This window comes from Suncus etruscus, chromosome 14 (genome assembly GCF_024139225.1).
Source record: "Suncus etruscus isolate mSunEtr1 chromosome 14, mSunEtr1.pri.cur, whole genome shotgun sequence".
NCBI lineage: Eukaryota > Metazoa > Chordata > Mammalia > Eulipotyphla > Soricidae > Suncus > Suncus etruscus.
The window spans coordinates 92,747,805-92,767,528 of record NC_064861.1 but is presented as its reverse complement, the minus strand read 5'-3'; the positions used below and the strand labels follow the sequence as shown (position 1 = coordinate 92,767,528).

The following is a 19,724-nucleotide window of genomic DNA, read 5'->3' as shown; positions in this document are numbered from 1 at the left end:
TGCTGCTTTGAGGAGGGACCTCTGAGGAGAGATCCCCGAGCTCGGAAACAACTGCATGGGCCAGCGAGCAGTTGTGTCACGTGTTGGGTCACATCTTGCCGTTAGTTCTTAGTGTGGAGGGCGCAGCACACCCTCACCAACACTGCAGGATTTTGGCCCTCACTCAAAATGGCAAAATGCAGTATGTGTTTAATAGATTATGGTTAAAATTAGATACTTTTGTGTGTTTGTCTGTTTTGGCAGGTCACTGCGTGGTGTGGCTCTCTGACTCTCACAGTTTAAAATTTTGGCTCTGACCTAGAAGAAGGACCCTCTGGGCTTAGGCAAACTAAAGACTGGCCTGAAGCCGGCAGTCAAAAGATATGACCAAGTGCTTCCTGGGAAAGGCCACCCTGCTCTAATCTAATCTAGGTTAAAAGTGTTTATTCCAGGGGCTGGAGCAGTGGTACAGGCAGTAGGGCATTTGCCTGGTATGCTTTGACCTAGGACTGACCGCGATCTCCCGGCATCCCATATTGTCCCCCAAGCCAGGAACGATTTCTGAGTGCATAGCCAGGAGTAACCCCCGAGAGTCACTGGGTGCGGTCCCAAAACAAAAACAAAGTGTTTATTCCAGCTCTTACTGTGCCTGTGCAAAACAACAGCCACTATTACCACTTTGCAATAAACTTTGCTCTGGCAGGAGTAACCCCTGAGCACCACGGGAAGTGGTCCACCCCCCAAAAAATGTGAAAACAAATGACCATCAAGTCCCAGCTCAGCGTCTGAGAACTCCAGATTCCTTTCAAAACCACTCCCATCCCTAAGCGCCTCACACACTGAAGATCCAGGTTCAATCCCAGCATCCCACATGGTCCCCTGAGCCCTGTAGGATTGATTCCTGAGTGTAGAACCAGGAGAAAGCTCTGAGCATTGCCAGGTGTGCCCTGCACCCCGAAAGATTCCCCCCCCCCCCATTTCATTACCCCATCTAACAGAAGGGCTGGCCAGATACTGGTAGAAAAGGATGATTTATGTACAATTTCTAGATCATGAGGATTTTGTACAAAGGGAGACTGGCGAGGCCCCTTCTTGGTATTGCTGGGGTCCTGCTGTGGGAGAGGGCCCAGCAATGACGGGAGAGCCAGACAGCCCCCCGATTTCTCCCCATGTCCGCTGGCAGGTGTTGCGTTGTTTCGGGCCTCTTTGTTCTTCTCTGTTAGTCGGGTTGGATGTCTCTCACTCTCCGACTTATCCGGGGCTCCTGGGCGGAGGAGAACAAAGTACCCGGCTTGGGGCTGGCATAGACTCAGTGCCATGGGGCCAGAGATGAGCCTCTGAAAAGCAGCCCAGCACGGCAGGGGTGAGCCTTGAACAAAACCCAGATCCGGGGCTAAAACAACCGTTGTCTTGGGGCCAAAGCAATAGCATAGCTGGTAGGGTGTTTGCCTTGCATACGGCTGACCCAGGTTCCATCCCCAGCATCCTATTTGGTCCATCAGTGGGAGCCTGTGGGAGTGATTTCTTTTTCTTTTTTTTTTTCTTTTTGGTTTTTGGGTCACACCCAGCAGCGCTCAGGGGTTATTCCTGGCTCTATGCTCAGAAATTGCTCCTAGGGGCTGGCGAGGTGGCGCTAGAGGTAAGGTGTCTGCCTTGCAAGCGCTAGCCAAGGAAAGATCGCGACCGCAGTTCGATTCCCCGACGTCCCATATGGTCCCCCCAAGCCAGGGGCAATTTCTGAGGCTTAGCCAGGAGTAATCCCTGAGCATCAAACGGGTGTGGCCTGAAAAACCAAAAAGAAAAAAAAAAAGAAATTGCTCCTGACAGGCACGGGGGACCATACGGGATGCCAGGATTTGAACCAATGACCTTCTGCATGAAAGGCAAACGCCTTACCTCCATGCTATCTCTCTGGCCCTATTGGGAGTGATTTCTGAGTGAAGAGCCAGTAGTAAACCCTGAATGCTGCTGGAAGTGGCCCAAACAGACAAAAAAAAAAAAAAAAAAAAGAAAGAAAGAGAAAAAAGAAAAGAAAAAAAAGAAAATCATTCCTGGCAGGCTTGGGGACCATGTGTGATGCTGGGGTTCAAAACCAGATCAGTTACAAGCAAGGTAAATGTCCTCCCCACTGTGCTCTATGCTCAGAAATCACCCCTGGCAGGCACAGGGGACCAAATGGGATGCCGGGATTCGAACCACCGTCCTTCTGCATGAAAGGCAAACGCCTTACCTCCACGCTATCTCTCCGGCCCCATTTTTTGGTTTTTCTTGTTTTGTTTTGTTTTGTTTCTTTTCGGGCTACAACTGGCAGTGCTCAGGGGTTATTCCTGGCTCTGTGCACAGAAATCATTCCTGGTAGGCTCGAGGGAACCATATAGGATGCTGAGAATAGAACCTAGGTCCATCTTGGGTTAGCCTTGTGCAAATCAAACGCCTTAAAGCTGTGCTATCTTGGGGCCGGGCGGTGGCGCTCGAGGTAAGGTGCCTGCTTTACCTGCGCTAGCCTAGGAGACGGACCGCGGTTCGATCCCCCGGCGTCCCATATGGTCCCCCAAGCCAGGAGCGACTTCTGAGCGCATAGCCAGGAGTAACCCCTGAGCGTCACCGGGTGTGGCCCAAAAACCAAAAAAAAAAAAAAAAAAAAAAAAAAAAAAAGCTGTGCTATCTTTCTGGCCCTCCAGGAGCGCTTTCTTTTTTTTTTTTTTTTTTTGGTTTTTGGTTTTTGGTTTTTGGATCACACCTGGCTCTACACTCAGAAATTGCTCCTGGCAGGGTCGGGGGACCACATGGGATGCTGGGAACCACTGTCCTTCTGCATGAAAGGCAAAAGCCCTACTCAATGCTATCTCTCCGCCCCCAGGAGTGATTTCTGAGTGCAGAAAAAAAGCATGGGGCAGCCAACTCAAGTTTGAACCCAGGTTCTGATATGGCCTCCAGCCATGCCCTGAGCCATATCAAAACACAGAGCCAGGAGTATGCTTCAGCACAGCCAGTTGTGGCCCAGAAACGAAACAAACAGCAATCCCCTGGAATTACATAATGTGGTCCAGGGGGGCCCCAAACCCCTCTGGGTGTGACCTTGTAAATAATGTGGTCATGAACGTGTCTGGAGCAGGCCTAGGATGGGCTGGAATGGAGCCGTAGCACCGCCCTGGGCATCACATGAACACATGAGCCGCTGAGCACTGCCAAGAACAGCTCCGAGCACTGCCAGTGGGACCCAGAAACAGAACAAACAAATAAACCAAAAGAGTCACAAAAGCTATTGTTTAGATTTAGCAACAACCCAGAGGGAGCAGGCAGGCAGTGGCTGAGCGAAAGGAGCTGACAATGCACATGAGAGGAGAAAAAGAGAGACACATGGGCCCGGAGAGATAGCACAGTGGTGTTTTCCTTGCAAACAGCCGACCCAGGACCAAAGGTGGTTGGTTCGAATCTCGGTGTCCCATATGGTCCCCCGTGCCTGCCAGGAGCTATTTCTGAGCAGACAGTCAGGAGTCACCCCTGAGCACTGCTGGGTGTGGCCCAAAAACCAAAAAAAAAAAAAAAAAAAAAAGAGAGAGACAGAAAGACGGACAGAAACAGAGAGACAAACAGGTAGACAGACTGACTGATAGACATGGGAGAATTTCACTCAGGGGAGGAGGAAAGAGAACCAAATCTGGTTGTTTGTTTTGCATGCGGCCAATCGGGAGGGGTGTGTGTGTGTGTGTGTGTGTGTGTGTGTGTGTGTGTGTGTGTGTGTGTGTGTGTGTGTGTGTGTGTGTGTGTGTGTGTGTGTGTGTGACAGACAAACAGACAGAGACAGTGAGAACAAGAATGACAGGCAGTTCTGAGAGCAGCGCCAGGGGGCGCGCTTGACCACACACCCAAGACAAGCCCCAGAGCCAGACCAGGCCAAGTTCAAGCCCCACCCCTTTCCAGTGAATTTTAAAAGTAATAAAACTAAAAACAATTCCTGCTTCTGCGGATGTGGCTGAGTGCTAAGTGGCATGCCTTGCACGCAAGAGACCTGGTTACATCTCCTGAACAACCAAAAAAAAAAAAAAAAAAAACACCCAAAAATCCAGGTCAGAAACAAATGCTGACAGGCAGCTGAGCTTAGCACTATGAGTAAGGGCACTGGCCTTTGCACGCATCTGGCCCGAGTTCAACCCCTAGGGGTCCCCACCCAGCTCACTTATGCGCCCGAATCTCTCCTTCATGGGGTCCCCACCCCGTGTCAGCCTCCAGCTCTGTCCCCCCTCACTGCTGACCCCAGGAACCGCCCTGTCCTTGCTCCCTGGCATATCCTCCCCTCATGGGCCTCCTCCAACCCTCCACCCCAGCACCCGGGTCCCCACTTGGGAAGGGAGAACTCACCCCAGTGGATCAGGAGTGTGGGGGTCGCAAGGGCCGCGCCTCCTGGGGATCGCGGGGTGCCTGTGGACCCCACAAGGCTCAGTCACAGCTCCTACTCGGGCCTGGGCCAGCCAGGGGTTCCCCAGCGCCCCCCCACCTGTGACTCACCGGCTCCCCAGGCCGAGGTATGGTCCTCCTTGATAGCCTCTGAGAGCGCAGACACCAGTTGATCGCCAGCAGGGCGAGGGCTGCAGGCACGAGCAGCAGTAGCAGGAAGAGGGAATTGGGTAGCGGAGCCGGCTTGCCAGATTCCAGCGCCTTTGTGATCTTCAGGGGCAGAATAGTGGAGGCATCTGGGCAGAGAGGAGGCCGGGTGAGTGGGGAGGGCTAGGGTTGGCATGCAGGGCTCAGTGTCCTCATCTGTCATTTTGGTTGGTTTCACCTGGCAGTGCTCTGGGGGCCATAGGGGGTGCGGGGGATGGAACCCAGGTTGGCTGTGTGCAAGCCCAACGCCCTCCTAGCTGTGCCTCAAAAAAAAAAAGCAAAGCTGCCACAATCACCCCGTGACTCAGAGGAAGGTCAACTGCACAAGCACAGTCAAGGGGTATTTCCGTCCCCTTGGTGGGCCCATCTGTGTGGCTTGTTTGGCCATCTGGACAGATGGGGTGGGGCCCCCAGGTCTGCATCCTGAGGGCCCCTCTGGTCACATTTCTGAGGTCACTGCATCAGTGACAGAAGGGCGGGATCACCGGGTGTTCCTGTACCCCGATGGTTTCAGGGTCACACCCAGCAGTGCTCAGGGCTTATTCCTGACTCTGCTCAGGAATCCCTCCTGGTGGTACTTGGGGGATTCTATGGGATCTAGTATGGGATGGATGCTTGGGATCGAACCCGGTTGGCTGTGTGTCCTATCATCTCAGCCTTGGTGTCTTATAACATCTCGATCACCATAGTTTAATTTTCGAAAGTTGTTAGTTTTTGTTTTGTTTTGTTTTGTTTTGTCTTGTTTTGTTTTGTTTTGGGCCACACCTGGTGACACTCAGTAAGAGTTACTCCTGGCTCTATGCTCAAAAACTGCATTTGGCAAGCTCAGGGAACACTAGGGAATACTGATCCTGGGGTTGGCCATGTATAAGACTAACACCCTGGGGCCGGAGAGATAGCATGAAGGTAAGGCATGTGCCTTGTATACAGAAGGTCAGTGGTTTGAATCCCGGCATCCCATATGGTTCCCTGAGCCTGCCGGGAGTGATTTCTGAGCACAGAGCCAGGAGTAACCCCTGAGTGCTGCCAGGTGTGACCCAAAAATGAAAACAAAAACAAACAAATAAAAAAGATTAACACCCTTCCAGCCCCAAATTTTTGTGGTGGGGGTGTTTGGGTCACACATGGTCGTGTTCAAGGTTTACTCCTGGCTCTGTGCTCAGAAATTGCTCCAGGCAGGCTTGGGAGCCCATATGGAATGCCAGGGATCAAACCCGGTCTGTTGCCAATTGGTCCTGGGTCCACTGTGTGCAAGGCAAATGCCCTACCTGCTGTGCTATTGCTCTGGCCTCAGATATTTGCTTTTGTGTTGATTTTTGTGTATGTTTTTGGGTCACACCCAGGGAGACTCAGCAATTCCAGTGTCCTACTTGCTGTACTATCCCTCCAGCCCTGAAGGCAGGTCTTTGAGTGAATGTATTAGGTGGGTAAGGACAATCCTTTTGGATATAGGGTCCCACCCATCTGGCCTCCTTTTGTTCCCTCTGAGCCCTCACCCCCCAATCTCCACCCCTTATAGGCAGCTTTCTGCCACAGGGCCTTTGCATTGCTTGGCCCCTCCATTCCCCTGCTTTCCAGGCCTCTTAGTCACCCCCCCCACCCGCCCAGAAATCCCTCCTGACTAGACTAGTCCCCGGCACAAACACGAATGACCAACAAAGCTTCTAGAAATGACAAACTGGAGATACAGAAGCCATAGTGCGAGGACCCGCGTGGGAGACTTGTCCATGTCCCACTAAGAATGGGTCACGTCCAATACACAAACACAGTGTCAGAAGGTCTCAAAATAGCTCCGTGATGAAGTGGGGAGCACAGGCTCCCATTCAGCACTGCCAGGGCCCAGAAAATCGGCAATTCTTTCCTCAGACTGTCTGCCGTGAGAGAGTTGAGCACACTCGGCCACAGAGATCACAGGAAAGGGGAAAGTCAGGCCCCAGGGGTCAAATGTCATCCTGCATGAGAGGACAGACAGCTGAGCTCTGTCAACTGCAGGCTCTGGGGCACCCCCCCACAAGAGTCTGAAAATTGGGTACGGAGAGACAGTACAGGACATTAACTATGGGTTCAATCTGTGGAACCCCAAAGGCTTTCTCTGAGCCTGCCAGCAGTGATTTCTGAGCACACAACCAGGAGTAAGTCCTGAGCATTGCTGGGTGTGGCTCAAAACAACAATCGCCTGGAGAGATAGCACAGCCGCATTTGCCTTGCAAGCAGCAGATCCAGGACCAAAGGTGGTTGGTTCGAATCCCGGTGTCCCATATGGTCCCCCTGTGCCTGCCAGGAGCCATTTCTGAGCAGACAGCCAGGAGTAACCCCTGAGCACTGCCGGGTGTGGCCCAAAAACCAAACAACAACAACAACAACAACAAACCAAAGATAAACCCTGGGCATTGCTGGATGTGGCCCAGACACAGACACATAGACACACAGACAGACACACACACACACATCTACATATGGCCCAGAGAGACAGGACAGCGGGAGGGCACTTGCCTTGCAGGAGGCCAACCTGGGCTCAATCCCTGGCACTACTCATGGGTCCCTGAGAACCCCCTAAGGAGCAAGTGATTCCTGAGTGTGGAGCCCTGAGTTCTACCAGGTATGGTTCAAAAACCAAAAGGAGGGGCCGGGGCGATTACACAGAGGGTAGGGCCTTTGCCTTGCACAGAACTGACCTGGTTTTGATCCTGGCATCCCACATGGTTCCACAATCCTGCCAGGAGTGATTTCTAAGCACAGAGCCAAAAGTAAGCCCTTGAGCCCCGCTGGATATGGCCCCCAAACCAAAAAACCCAAACGAAAAAAAATCTGCATCTGGGGCTAGAGAGTTAAGGGTGCTTGGACCCAGGTTCAAAGCCCTGGGCCCCATAGCATGGCTAGGAATCTCCCCTGAGCACCACTGGCTGTGGCCCCCTCCAAAAAATAGCTACTTGTTTGTGGCTGGAGGCCACACCCAGGCCCCATCCAAAAAGTCCCCCTCCCTTTGGGCCACACCCGGTGATGCTCAGGGGTTACTCCAGGCTAAGCAAGCACTCAGAAATTGCTCCAGGCTTGGGGGACCATATGAGACATTGGGGGATCAAACCAAGGTCAGCCCTAGGTGCAAAGCAAATGCCCTACCACTTGTGCCACCGCTCTGGCTCCCAGGAGCCATTTCTAAGTGCGGAGCCATGAGTAACCCCTGAACACCACCAGGTGTGGCTCCAAAGGCCCCCCCTCCAAAAGTAACTTTAAATAAAGAAAACCACTAAATGTAAAATAACACTATTGAGAAGCTCTGGGGCCAAACCAAATTTACTATGTAAATGATTGATGATTCAAAGTCACTCTCTGAATTGCTGAGATAGCTGGCAGGGAAGGCACTTACATGCCTTGCAGGCAGCTGACCCAGGGTTAACCCCTGGCAGGAACATTGAATTCCCTGGGCCAGAGCAGTAGCACAGCAGTAAGGTGTTTGCCTTGTACGTGGCAGACCCAGGACAGACACAGGTTCAATCCTCAGCATCCCATATGGTTCCCCCCAACCAGAGGTGATTTCTGAGGGCAAAGCCAGGATTAACTCCTGAGCACCGCTGGGTGTGGCCCCAGTCTTTTTTTGTTTTGTTTTTGGGCCACACCCCTTTGACTCTCAGGGACATCGGGATTCGAACCAACCACCTTTGGTTCGCAAGGCAAACGCTGCTGTGCTATCTCTCGGACCCTGTTTTTTGTTTTTGAAGTTAAGTTTTTTTTCTGTCACTCTCTACCCTTCCCCCTGGTTGTGAATTGAGATGCTTAATAAAGAGGCCATTTGGTGGGATGTAGGATCATGAAGCTGAAGCCATCTCATCTGTTTTTTTTGGTTTTTGTTTTTGTTTTTGTGCCACACCTAGTGACGCTTAAGGCGCATGGGGATGGAACCGCTTGCAAGGTAGACACCTTACCTCTAGCGCCACCTTCCCGACCCGAATTCCAAGTCTTGCTAGGAATTATCCCTTAGCACAGCTATCTATGATCTACAAACACTCCCCCATGGGGCCACAGTGATAGCACAGTGGGTAGAGCGTTTGCCTTGCTGACGGGGTTTGATCCCCAACACCCCATAGGGTCCCCAAAGCCTACAAAGAGTAAATCTTGAGCCAGGAATAACCCCTGAGTATCACTGGGTGTGGCCCCCCAAAACCAAGCCAAAACAAAACTCTCCCCAATAAAACAATGGTAAGAGTTATGGCAATGAAATTCAATAACATCAGAGGGGCACGGTGCTTTCTTGAGATTACAGGATAAAACCTCAGCAACAAGGACAGAGATGTAGATGCAGCAGGGAGGGTGACCCAGGTTCCATCCCTGGCTCTCCCTTAGGGTCTCCCAAGTCCTGAGTGAGGAGCCAGGAAGCCCTGAGCACCAGAAGATGTAGCCCCAAAACAAAGCAAACAAACCATAACCTCACCCACAGAGCTGCAAGAGTGAGTGGAGTGTAGGTTCCGCCTGGGCACAGGGTCTCATGTTACAGCTGGAAGTGACCCAGAGCAGAACTTGGAATAGCTCCCAAGCCCTCTGGATTAGGCTCCCCCACTCCACCTCCGGTAAAACAAGCAAAAAGTTTAACAGGGGCTGGAGAGATAGCATGGAGGTAAGGCGTTTGCCTTGCATGCAGAAGGGCAGTGGTTCGAATCCCGGCATCCCATATGGTCCCCTGAGCCTGCCAGGAGCGATTTCTGATGAGCGTAGAACCAGGAGGAACCCCTGAGTGCTGCCGGGTGTGACCCAAAAACAAAAACAAAAACAACAACAAAAAACAGTCCTGGAGATTCCTGGGTGTGGCCCCAAAATAAAATAATGAAAAGTGAGCGATAGTACAGCGGGTAAATAGGGCTTTTTTTTTTTTTTTTTGGTTTTTGTTTTTTTTTTTGGCTACACCCGGCGGTGCTCAGGGGTTACTCCTGGCTGTCTGCTCAGAAATAGCTCCTGGCAGGCACGGGGGACCATATGGGACACCGGGAATCGAACCAAACACCTTTGGTCCTGGATCGACTGCTTGCAAGGCAAACACCGCTGTGCTATCTCTCTGAGCCCTAAATAGGGCTTTTTATGTCTTGCAAGTGGCAGAGTCTGGTTCGATCCCATACATATAACTGCTGAACCTGCCAGGAGTGATTCCTGAGTGCAGAGCCAAGTAGGTATGGCCCCTCCCCCCAGAGAGAAAAAGCCACAAAACTCCCCCCAAAGTATAAGAGATTTGCACCTAGCCTAACAAAAAATCAGAACTTATTTATTTATTTAATTTTTTGGAGGGGTTAGACCCGGCGACGCCCAGGGGTTGGTTACTCCTGGTTACTCTGCGCTCAGAAATCGCCCCTGGCAGGCTCAGGGGAACCCTATGGGATGCCAGGATTCGAACCACCGTTGGCCCTGGGTTGGCCGTTTGCAAGGCAAACGCCCTACCGCTGTGTTATCTCTGCGGCCCCCAAAGACCTATTTATTAATTGATTGAATAAAGCTAGGCGAGGAATTTCCACCAGGCGGCTTCCAGGGCTGTCTTGTCTTGGATCAACTGAGGCCCAGGGAGGGGAATGAACTTGCGGGGGGTGTTACCCAATCCATAACCGCCTTGGCCAAGGAAGGGGAGGGCAGGGCAGGGCAGGGCTGGGGCCGTTTACCCGGCTGGCACTGCAGCTCCAAGCACTTGGAGAAATCGGGCCCCGTTATCCGGGGCTTCAAGGTGTCCAGCTGCATGGAGATGTCCTGCAGGAGGTGGGAGATGTTGGTCTGGACGAGGCGAAGACAGCTGGGGAGGGGCTGGGGGCAGGGGAGGGACAGTCACCACCAGGCAGCCCCAGAACCTCCCCTGGGCAGGCAGCATCCCCCTCCACCTGCATCTTCCCGGCCGGGCGCCTTGGTTGCTAGGGCGGAAGCGTCCTTAGCAACGCCCGACAACGGAACTGCGCATGCGCCATGAGCCGTGGGCGGGGCGCCAGCGTTCCATATATGGAAACTTCCAGAAGGGTCTCTTAGGGACTTCCGATCCCTGAGGGGAGGGGAGGAGTGGGAGGGGGGGGGACACCTCACTTTCCTTCCTCGCCCCCCAAGTTCAGGGCTGACCTGGAAGGGACATGAGTCGACAAACACTATTTCGGTGTTGACTGCTTCCAGAAGCTCGCGCATCTGCGCTCCGGCCACGGTCTTGAGGCGGACCATCCAGCGTTGGGCCAAGGTCAAGCGCCACAAAGCCCCGCACTCTTCGTCCTGGGGAGGAAAGAGGGGGGTGATTAGCCAATCGGAGCCCGAGAAGCAGAAGCGAGGGCGGGACCTCTGGAGAAAGGGGCGGGGCTTTGGAGCGAGGGCTTCGGGGTTGGGGCGTGGCTACCTGGGAAGGGGGCGGGGACTTTAGGGTTGGGTGGCTGGAGTTTCATTGGGCACGGGCGGGGACTCCTGGGATTGGGTGGAGCTTCTAGGAGTGGGCGTGGCTACCTGGACAGGGGCGGGGACTCCTAGAATTGGGTGGAGCTTCTAGGACTGGGTGGAGACTCGGGCTGAGGTAAGAGAGACCCAGGAAAGGGGCGGGAACTCCTGAGTGTGGGTGGAGCTTCTAGGAAAGGGCGGAGACTGGGGCTGCGGTAGAGACCCGGGAAAGGGGCGGGGATTCATGGATAGGTGGAGCTTCTAGTGCTGGGGCGGGGCTTCTGGTGGGTGGGGCCACCTGGGGAAGTAGCAAGGGACTCTTGAGATTGGATGGTTTCTGGGGCAGGGGCGGGACTCCTGGAATTGGGTGGAGCTTCTCGGAGTGGGTGGGGCTTAGGTGGGCGTGGTTGCCAGGGTAGGAACTCTTGGATGGCTTCTTATGGTCAGGGGCGGGGACTTTAGGATTGAGAGGGTGGGGTTTCTTGGGGTATGGGCGGGGATTCCCGGCATTGGGTGGAGCTTCTGGAGCAGGGAGGAGACTCCGGGCCTGGAGTAGAGACCCGGAAAGGGGCGGGGACTCCTGCGGTCGAGTGGGTGGAGTTTCTGGAATGGGGCGGGGCTTACGGTGGGTCTCGTAAGTGGGCGTGGCTACCTGGCCACCGGGGTGGAGCTTCTAGGACAGGGCAGAGAGACCCGGGGAAGGGGCGGGGACTCCTGGACGTGGGTGGAGCTTCTGGAGTAGGCGGGGCTTTTGGGCGGTGGGGCTACCTGGGGCAGGGGGGACTCCTGGGATTGGGTGGAGCTTCTAGCGATGGGCGTGGCTTCTGGTGGGCGGGGCTAGCTGGGGAAGGGGCGGGGAGTCTGGGGATTGGATGGTTGCTTGGGACAGGGGCGGAGACGCCTGGGTTGGTGGGCGGGGCTTCTCTGTCGGGGCGTGGTTACCTGTGAAGGGGCGTGGTCTCTCTTCCGTCCCCAGAGAGACGGAGACGGACCTGGGTGGGGGCCCCTGAGTTTCATCACCCAAGTCGCCCAAATCCCTTCAATCTCTGAAATCGCGCCTTCCCTCCCTCCCTCCCTCCCTCCCGAGTGACTCACGTCCTGCAGGTTGGAGGCAACCGTGACTGGGTAGTCCTGGAGCAGGTAGTCAGCCTGCAGGAGAAACCGGATCAGGGCTGGGGATCAGGGAGCTGGGGAAGGGATGCAGGAAGGATCATATCCCGGGAGGAAGGGAAGGAGGCCCAGGTAGCTGAGCTGGGGGCGGGAGAGCTAGCATAGAGACTGGGCGCTTGCCTTGCATGCAGAAGGACGGTGGTTCGAATCCCATATGGCATCCCATAGGGCCCCCCAAATGGGCCTGCCAGGAGAGATTTCTGAGTAACCCCTGAAGCTGCTGGGCGTGACCCCAAAAACCACTGGGTGCTGGGAATCCCAGAGAGGGGCAGTGATTAGAGCCCAGAGAGAGATCCCCACCCCACCCCACAACCACGAGACGATGCTGGCTGGGGTTCCAGGCGCCCGGGGGTGCTCACTCAGCTCACCAGCTTGCGGATGGTGATCTTGAAGGTGGAGGAGATGGGGTTGTAGGTGAAGGAGCAATCCGAGGTCCCGCGGAGCCCGGGGCTGAACAGCAGCAGCAGCAGCAGCAGCAGCGAGGTCTGCAAGGGAGCCCCGACATCTGGGCACACGGCATCTCCAGTTCGCAGCACCCTCGGGACTCGCCCCCTTGGCCTTGCCCTTGGGGCTGATCGCGATCGTGGTGGCCAAACCCTGTTTTCCTCCCAGCCTGGATCCCCAACTCCATCCCGGTTTCTTGCACCCCCATCCCAGCAGCTGCCAGTGTGCCCCCACCTTGCATTCGCCTTTGCAACTCCTTCCCCAGCCTCCCCACCCACCCGCCCAGCCCTGGGGGCTCCCCTCCCTCCCTGCACCCCATATACGCACTGTTGGGGTCCAGGCTGGCGCCAGCACTATCATCTCTGCTGGGGGCCCCTCATGCCTGTGGCCAGCTCTTGCAGGGGACAGAAGAAGGGCGAGGCTCGGACCCCCTCCAACATCCACCCCGGCCCGCCCCGTCGCCTCCCCGCCCCTCCCTCGCCCCGGCCCCTTGATGTGGCCACGTTTCCGCCTCCCATCCGCCCCCTCGGGCTTCCTGAGCGAGCCCCGGCGGTGCCGACAGCTCCCCCATCGCCCCTTCCAAGAACCCCGACGTGCGGTGCAACCCCTGTTCTGCCCGGAACCCTGCCCTACCCTGCCCTGCCTGGGCACCCAGGAAGGAGCCTGCCACCCCACGGCCACCCCCGTGCCCCACCCCCCCAAACCCTGGGCTCCTCCGCACGCACCAGCCCTGGGCGTGGAAGGGACCCGAAGCAGAGAGTGACAGCAGCCGGGGAGTGAAAGTGAAAGGAGAGTTTTGGGGAGAAGAAGGAGAGAGAGGAAAGAGAGACAGAAGGAGAAAGGGAGACAGGAGACAGGACGTGGGTGCATCTGGGCGCGACAAGGGCGCCACCTGCTGTCCATGGGGACCCTGGGGGGGTGAGGTTGGAGCAGAGATGGGGACCCCTCCTCTCCCCAGATGCACCCAATGTCGCCTGCTGGAACCCGACCAGTTCCCCAGGACAAGTGGCAGGAGGATTCCAAACCCTCCACCCTTGCCCCCGGCCCCGACGGCACCCCTCCATCGGAACATGCTAGCTACAGCTTCTGCCCACGGCCAGACCTGATCACCCCCTCGAAGAGATGTGGGTGCCACCAAAAAATAAATAGATAATTAAAATTCACATCTAGGAGCTGCTAATTCTTCTGCCTCCTGGGACCATCGTCTATCTCCCATTGGAAACCTCACTTTTTTGTGTGTTTGTTTTGGGGCCACACCCAGCTGTGCTTAGGGGTTACTCCTGGCTCTGTGCTCAGGAGTCACTCCCTCCCTCGCGGGGCACAGGGGACCCTATGGGATGCTGGGAATTGAGCCCAGGCCAGCAGCGTGCTATCGCTTGTGGGGGCCCCACTGTCACCTCTTTACCTCTCTGTCCCCCATCCCCAGCCTGAGAGAGCCGCACACACGCACCCTCGCCACCCCTTCCAGCCCCTTTGCTCCAGACTTGGGACCTGGGTTCACATTCCTCCCAGAATAAAAATTTAAGTCCACATCTGGACCACAGGGTTTGGTCCAGCACCCCCATACCCCCCACCTGCCCACCATCAGTTGGGGACCATCAGGTATGACCACCATCATCAGGTCATAACCACACCTCAACCTGGATTGCCCCGTGACCCAGGAACCCACAGGGTTCACCCCATCTCATTCAGGTTTTGGGTCAGACACCCAACCAGACCCAACCAGGTCACCCCATTTTTCAAGTGGCCACGCTCCTCATTTCCCTCCTCCTCTTATCACCTGCTGTGTCTTACCTGCTCCCTAATCTCCAGGGACAAACTATAAAGTTAACTTCTTTTCTTCACTGTCTTTGGTCCCCATCCCAAAGCCACTCCTGGAGAGTGCTGGATCCAGCACCTACCATTGCTTGTGGCTCCTAACAGGAACTCGATTGGGGTTCAAGGGGCATACTGGTTGCCTCGTAATGATCTGGTTCTAGAAAATACTAGAAGGCTGGGTCACCAATTATGGGGGACAGCTAGACAACCTCTAGGAATTTCCCTGGTTAGTGATCTTTGTTATTCCGGGGAGCCACACCTGAGTTTATGTTAATGATGACTCAGGACTCTGGCTCTTGGGGCTCAAGAGATTTCGGGAGCGGGGCAGTGACCAGGATCCCAGCCCAGTTTAAGCTCTGACCTCCGACCTCCAGGCAGAGGAGGGGTTGAGAAACTGAGCTCTGTCTGAGCTTTGGTCTACCTAAAGCCCAGCCTGAGATGGGCTATCTCCTGTCCTCACTGCCTCCAAGAAGAATAACTGTTATTAGATGGAAGGGGTCCTCCCTCCCCAATAACCCAGAGTGAGTTGGAGTTGGAGATGGTCACTCAGTCAACCCACTTTCCCCACAAAGATCATCTATTATTTTGGGGGGCCTTACCCAGTAATGCTCAGGCAGGTTACTCTGGCTCTGTGTTCAGAAACACTCCTGGCAGTCTCAGGGGAGCATACGGGATACCAGGAGTCGAACCCAGGCTGGCTGAATGCAAGGCAAATGCCCTTCCTGCTGTGCTCTCGCTCTGGCCTCCCACAAAGGGCATCTGGATAGGTGGTTGAGTGCATGAGTCTGTCTTTTATCCCCTGAGCCAAGCCAAGAGTGAGCCCAGAACACAGAGGCAGCAGTGAGCCCAAGATTCCTGCTACACTGGGTGGAACAAATAAACTAACACGAAAACCAAAACCCAAATCAAATAAACAAACCGACAAAAAAAAAAGACCAAATGCTGGCAAGAATGTGGAGAAAAGTGAACTCCATTTGCTGTGGTGGTGGGAAGCCCCAAAATGCACTGTCAGGGGGCTGGAGCAGATAACACAGTGGTGTAGGACATTTGCCTTTGCAAACAGCCCACCCAGGACGAACCCCAGTTCGGGTCTCAACATCCCACATGATCCCTCAAGCCTGCCAGGAGCAATTTCTGAGTGCAGAGCCAGGAGGAATCCCTGAGTGCCGCCGGATGTGACCCCCCCCCCCCCGCCCAAAAAAAAAGCACTGTTAGGACAGAAAACATTGTAGAGTTTTCAGAAAACAAAACAAAACAAAACAATAGAAGACCTGAGGTATATAGCACAGCAGGGTTGAGTGTTTGCCTTGCACCAGGCCCACCCACATGAAATCCTTTCAGCATACTATAGGGTCCCTCTAATTCCAATCCTATCAGGAGTGATGCCTGAGCATAGAGCCAGAAGTAATATCTGAGCATGGTCGGGAATGATCCAAAAACAAAAACAAACAAACAAAAACATGAATAATAGCACAACTATGTGGGCTGGCAGCCTCACTTCTAGGCTCATATCTTGAAGAGAGATATCAAGAATAAATGAGCCCTGTTTTCTCAGGCACTGTATTCACATGCCAGGAAACAACCTACGTGTCCACCGGCCAATGGAGCTGAAAGAAAATGCGATGTAGACACAAAGGGGACAGGCCTGGGCTCAGATCTGCTGTTGTCATCTCCATGGATGGAGCAGAAATTATTCTGCTATGTGGGAAGCAGGAAAGGACAGCCAGCCAGACAGCCCTAGTTTGATCCCTGGCACCATATATGGTCTCTTGAGCACCCTTAGACGTGATCCTGAGCACCAGGGCCCAAACGCAACCGGGGGATACTCAAAAGGTGGAGTATGGGGTCGGAGAGATAGCATGGAGGTAGGGCCTTGCATGCAGAAGGAAGGACGGTGGTTTGAATCCGAGCATCCTGTATAGTCCCCCGAGCCTGCCAGGAGCAATTTCTGAGCGTAGAACCAGAATGAACCCCTGAGCACTGCTGGGTGTGACCCAAAAAGCAAAAAGCAAAAAAAAAGCACCAGAGGGCTGGAGAGACAGTACAGGAGTCAAGGTACTTGCCTGACACAAGGCCTATCCCAGTTCGATCTCTGGCACCCTTCGTACCCCAGAATCTTCAGGAGTAAGGGACTAGGCCTCTGGCATTGCCCCACAAGCCTTGACACATGGGACTTGGAGAAAACGTTTGTCATCTCAAATTCAAACTTGGCAAATGCCAATTCCAGCCCTGGCTGTGATTCTGGATTCAAGTCTATTTCTCCCACCACCACCCCCCCCAAAAAAACGAGGGGGGACACCAGGTGGTGAAAGGGGAAAGGAGGCAAAATATGAGAGGTTCTTTCCAAGTGCAGCTCCATCCAGTTTTTTTTTTTTTTTTTTTGTCTCTTTCTGGCCTATCCCCAACTTCTGGCTGTTCACAGGTATTAACAGGAATCTGGGACCAGCCCTAGGGAAACGGGGGTTTGGCAGGGGTAGAAGGGGCGCTCTCACGTGACCCGTTTTGGCCAATGAGATGAGAGCAGAACTCTAGGCCAGCGGCCTTCTAGATTCCTGGGAGCCCTGATAAGGCGGGGTTCAAGACCATCCAGGCTGGGCAGGTGCTAGGAGGCGATGTCAGCAAGAAAGGCAGTTTATTTTTGTCGACTTACACCCCACCCCTCCCCACCCAGCTTGGGGGTGCTTTCTGCTGTACTTCTGCCTGGAGCGCTCTGTACCTCAGGGTTTGTTTTATTATTTTTTGTCTGTTTGGTTTTGGGTCAAACCAGGCCTGCTCAGAGGGTTTACTCGAGGCAAGCTCGGGGGACCATATGGGATGCTGGGGATCGATCCCACCTGGGCCACATGCAAGGCAAACAAACGCCCTACCCCCTTACTTCTGATTTTGTGCTCAGAAATCACTCCTGGCAGTGCTCAAGGGGCCCTATGGGTCTGCCTCGTGCAAGGCATAACGCCCTCTAGTCTAGGTTTTTGTTTGTTTAGTTTTGGGCAATGCTCAGCAGGCGATGCTCAGGGTTGACTCATGGATCTGTGCTCAGGGGATCATGTGGGGGTGATGGGGATCGAACCAGGGTCTCTCGCGTGCAAAGCAAGCGTCCTCCCCTGTGGTTTTGAAGCTGAAGGAGCCACAGACAAGCAGATGGGATGGGCTCCCGAGTCTTGGAAAAGAATGAAGCCCTTCGGGCGCCCCAATCTTAACCCCAAGAGGCCCCCCTCCTTGAGGGGTGCAGGAGGGCTCATTTGTTGATCTAACAGGTGGGTTAGATTAGGAACGCCCAGGCCTTATCTGTGCTGATTGGGCCCAATCCGCCCCGGCCTGATGGGAGGTGGACAACCTGACCCAATAGCCAATTACATCTCTTCTGGGCTGGTCACGAGTGGACAGTCCAAATGGCCTGAACAGGTTAAATTCTTTTTTTTCCCCTTTGTGGGACACACCTAGCCAAACTTGGGGCTGATTTCTGGCTCTGCATCAGGGTTCACACTTGACAGAACTCTGGGGGACCATATGGGATATTGTTGCTCAGATTTGGGCTAATTGCCTGCAAGACAAGAATCCTAGCTGCTTTGTTATCACTGTTCTATATATTTCTTTCTTTGTTTTTGGGCCACACTGGTGGCAATCGGGTTAATCCTAGCAGGCTGTGGGACCATGTGGGATGCTGGGGACAGAACCCGGGTGGTCCTGGATCGATAGTGTGCAAGGCAAATGCTCTCCCCACTGTGCTACTACTCGGGTCCCTATTTTTTCTTTTTGGTTTTTGGGCCACACCTGGTGACGACACTCAGGGGTTACTCCTGGCTATGCGCTCAGAAGTCCCTCCAGGCTTGGGGGACCATATAGGACACCGGGGGCTCGAACTGTGGCCCGTCCTAGACTAGCGCTGGCAAGGCAGACACCTTATCTCTAGCGCCACCTCGCCGGCCTCCCCCCCCCTTTTTTTTTAAATTAAACCACTATGATATGGGGCCAGAGAGATCGCATAGAGGTAAGGCGTTTGCCTTGCATGCAAGAGGATGGTGGTTCGAATTCCAGCATCCCATATGGTCCCCTGAGCCTGCCAGGAGTGATTTGAGCGTAGAGCCAGGAGTAACCCGAGTGCTGCTGGGTGTGACCCAAAAAAACAAACAAAAACAAAAACAACCCACTATGATATAGAGTTAAAAAAGTTGAGTTTCAGCCAGCCAATATTCCAACACCAGTCACTTCACCAGCATGTTTCTTGCCATCAATTTTCCCAGTTAATTTCTTGTCCCCATGTATCCTTCCCACCAATGGCAGACACTTTTCTTCTTTCTTCTTCCTTACAGGCTTTGTTTTATTCTTGGTTTTAAATGGTTAAGGCCACAGGGCCAATGGGGGGGAAAAATCAACAAAAGCTGGCAGTCCACAGAACCAGGAGGGTTCTGTCAAGTGGTTAATGAGAGTGAGAATTTTCCAGGGACTTTCCTCCAGCCCTTCACTCTGGCAGTGTCTTCCACCCTCCTTGTCCAGATCCCCAGAAAGGTCACCCCACCACTTAGTCACAAAACGACAAGGCATATGCCCCTTTCCATTCATCTTGGAACAATGCAGTCCCAGTTGCAACAGCTAAACAGTGCTCGTCTCTCCCAGGCAGACAGTTCAGGGGACCAAAACACATACTCCTCCATACCTGGGTTCCATCCTTAGCACATGATCCCCCCAAGGACTGTCGGGGAGGGAGCCCTTAGCACGGCTGGGTGTGATTCACAAACCCAAACAGCCCTCCCCACAGAAAGTGCTCCCACCCAGTCCTCCCTGGTGCAACACAACTGGAACTACCAGGCCCATTTCACAGATGGCGCGACCAAGGCTGTGGCTTCCTAAAGCCACAGGGCTAGAGAGATGTTTGTTTTGGGGCTACACCCAGCAGCACATAAGGATTACTCTTGGCAGGCTTGGGAGACCACATGGGATGCCAGGGATCGAACCCTGGTGGGCCACGTGCAAGGCAAACGCCTCCTTGCTGTGCTATCGCTCCGGTCTCAGCTAGAAAGATGGAAATGAAGCAAAGACACAGCCCCAAGACCCAAAGGCACAGGAAGACCGAGCCTGGCTCCTGCCACTCTGTAGTTCTCTTCCCAGGGGGTCCTGTGAGCTTTTCCTGAAAATTGCGTTTCACCCTAAACTAGCTGGAATGGATGCTTTGAAACACAAAGAAATGATGCTGGAGTAGCACACAGGGGCTCATGGGAACTGAATGTTATTAATTCAGAAAAGCAGGGGCTGCCGAGAGTGATAGCATAGCTGTAGGGCACTTGCCTTGCACGCTGCTGACTCAAGATGGACCCAGGCATACCACATGG

At 54.1% G+C, this 19,724-nt stretch overlaps 1 protein-coding gene across 1 annotated transcript; it reads right to left on the bottom strand.

The window, feature by feature from the left end:
- Window positions 1-4,350: 4,350 nt before the first annotated feature.
- Window positions 4,351-12,967, bottom strand: FLT3LG (fms related receptor tyrosine kinase 3 ligand). The gene is made up of 7 exons (XM_049787567.1): window positions 12,907-12,967; window positions 12,504-12,620; window positions 12,061-12,114; window positions 10,666-10,809; window positions 10,224-10,362; window positions 4,489-4,673; window positions 4,351-4,401 (listed from the first exon to the last, which is right to left on the bottom strand). The coding sequence occupies exons 1-7, from the start codon at window positions 12,937-12,939 to the stop codon at window positions 4,351-4,353; spliced, it is 723 nt and encodes a 240-aa protein (XP_049643524.1). The 5' UTR covers window positions 12,940-12,967.
- Window positions 12,968-19,724: the final 6,757 nt, after the last annotated feature.

Excerpts from the sequence above, each read along its gene's own strand:
- FLT3LG (XM_049787567.1), bottom strand. The coding sequence starts at position 12,939 with ATGATAGTGCTGGCGCCAGCCTGGACCCCAACA. Across the intron at positions 4,674-10,223 it reads GGAGCTGCAGTGCCAGCCGG|ATGCCTCCACTATTCTGCCC; the intron begins GTAAACGGCCCC and ends CTCTCTGCCCAG. Across the intron at positions 4,402-4,488 it reads TACCTCGGCCTGGGGAGCCG|GCACCCCGCGATCCCCAGGA; the intron begins GTGAGTCACAGG and ends TGGGGTCCACAG.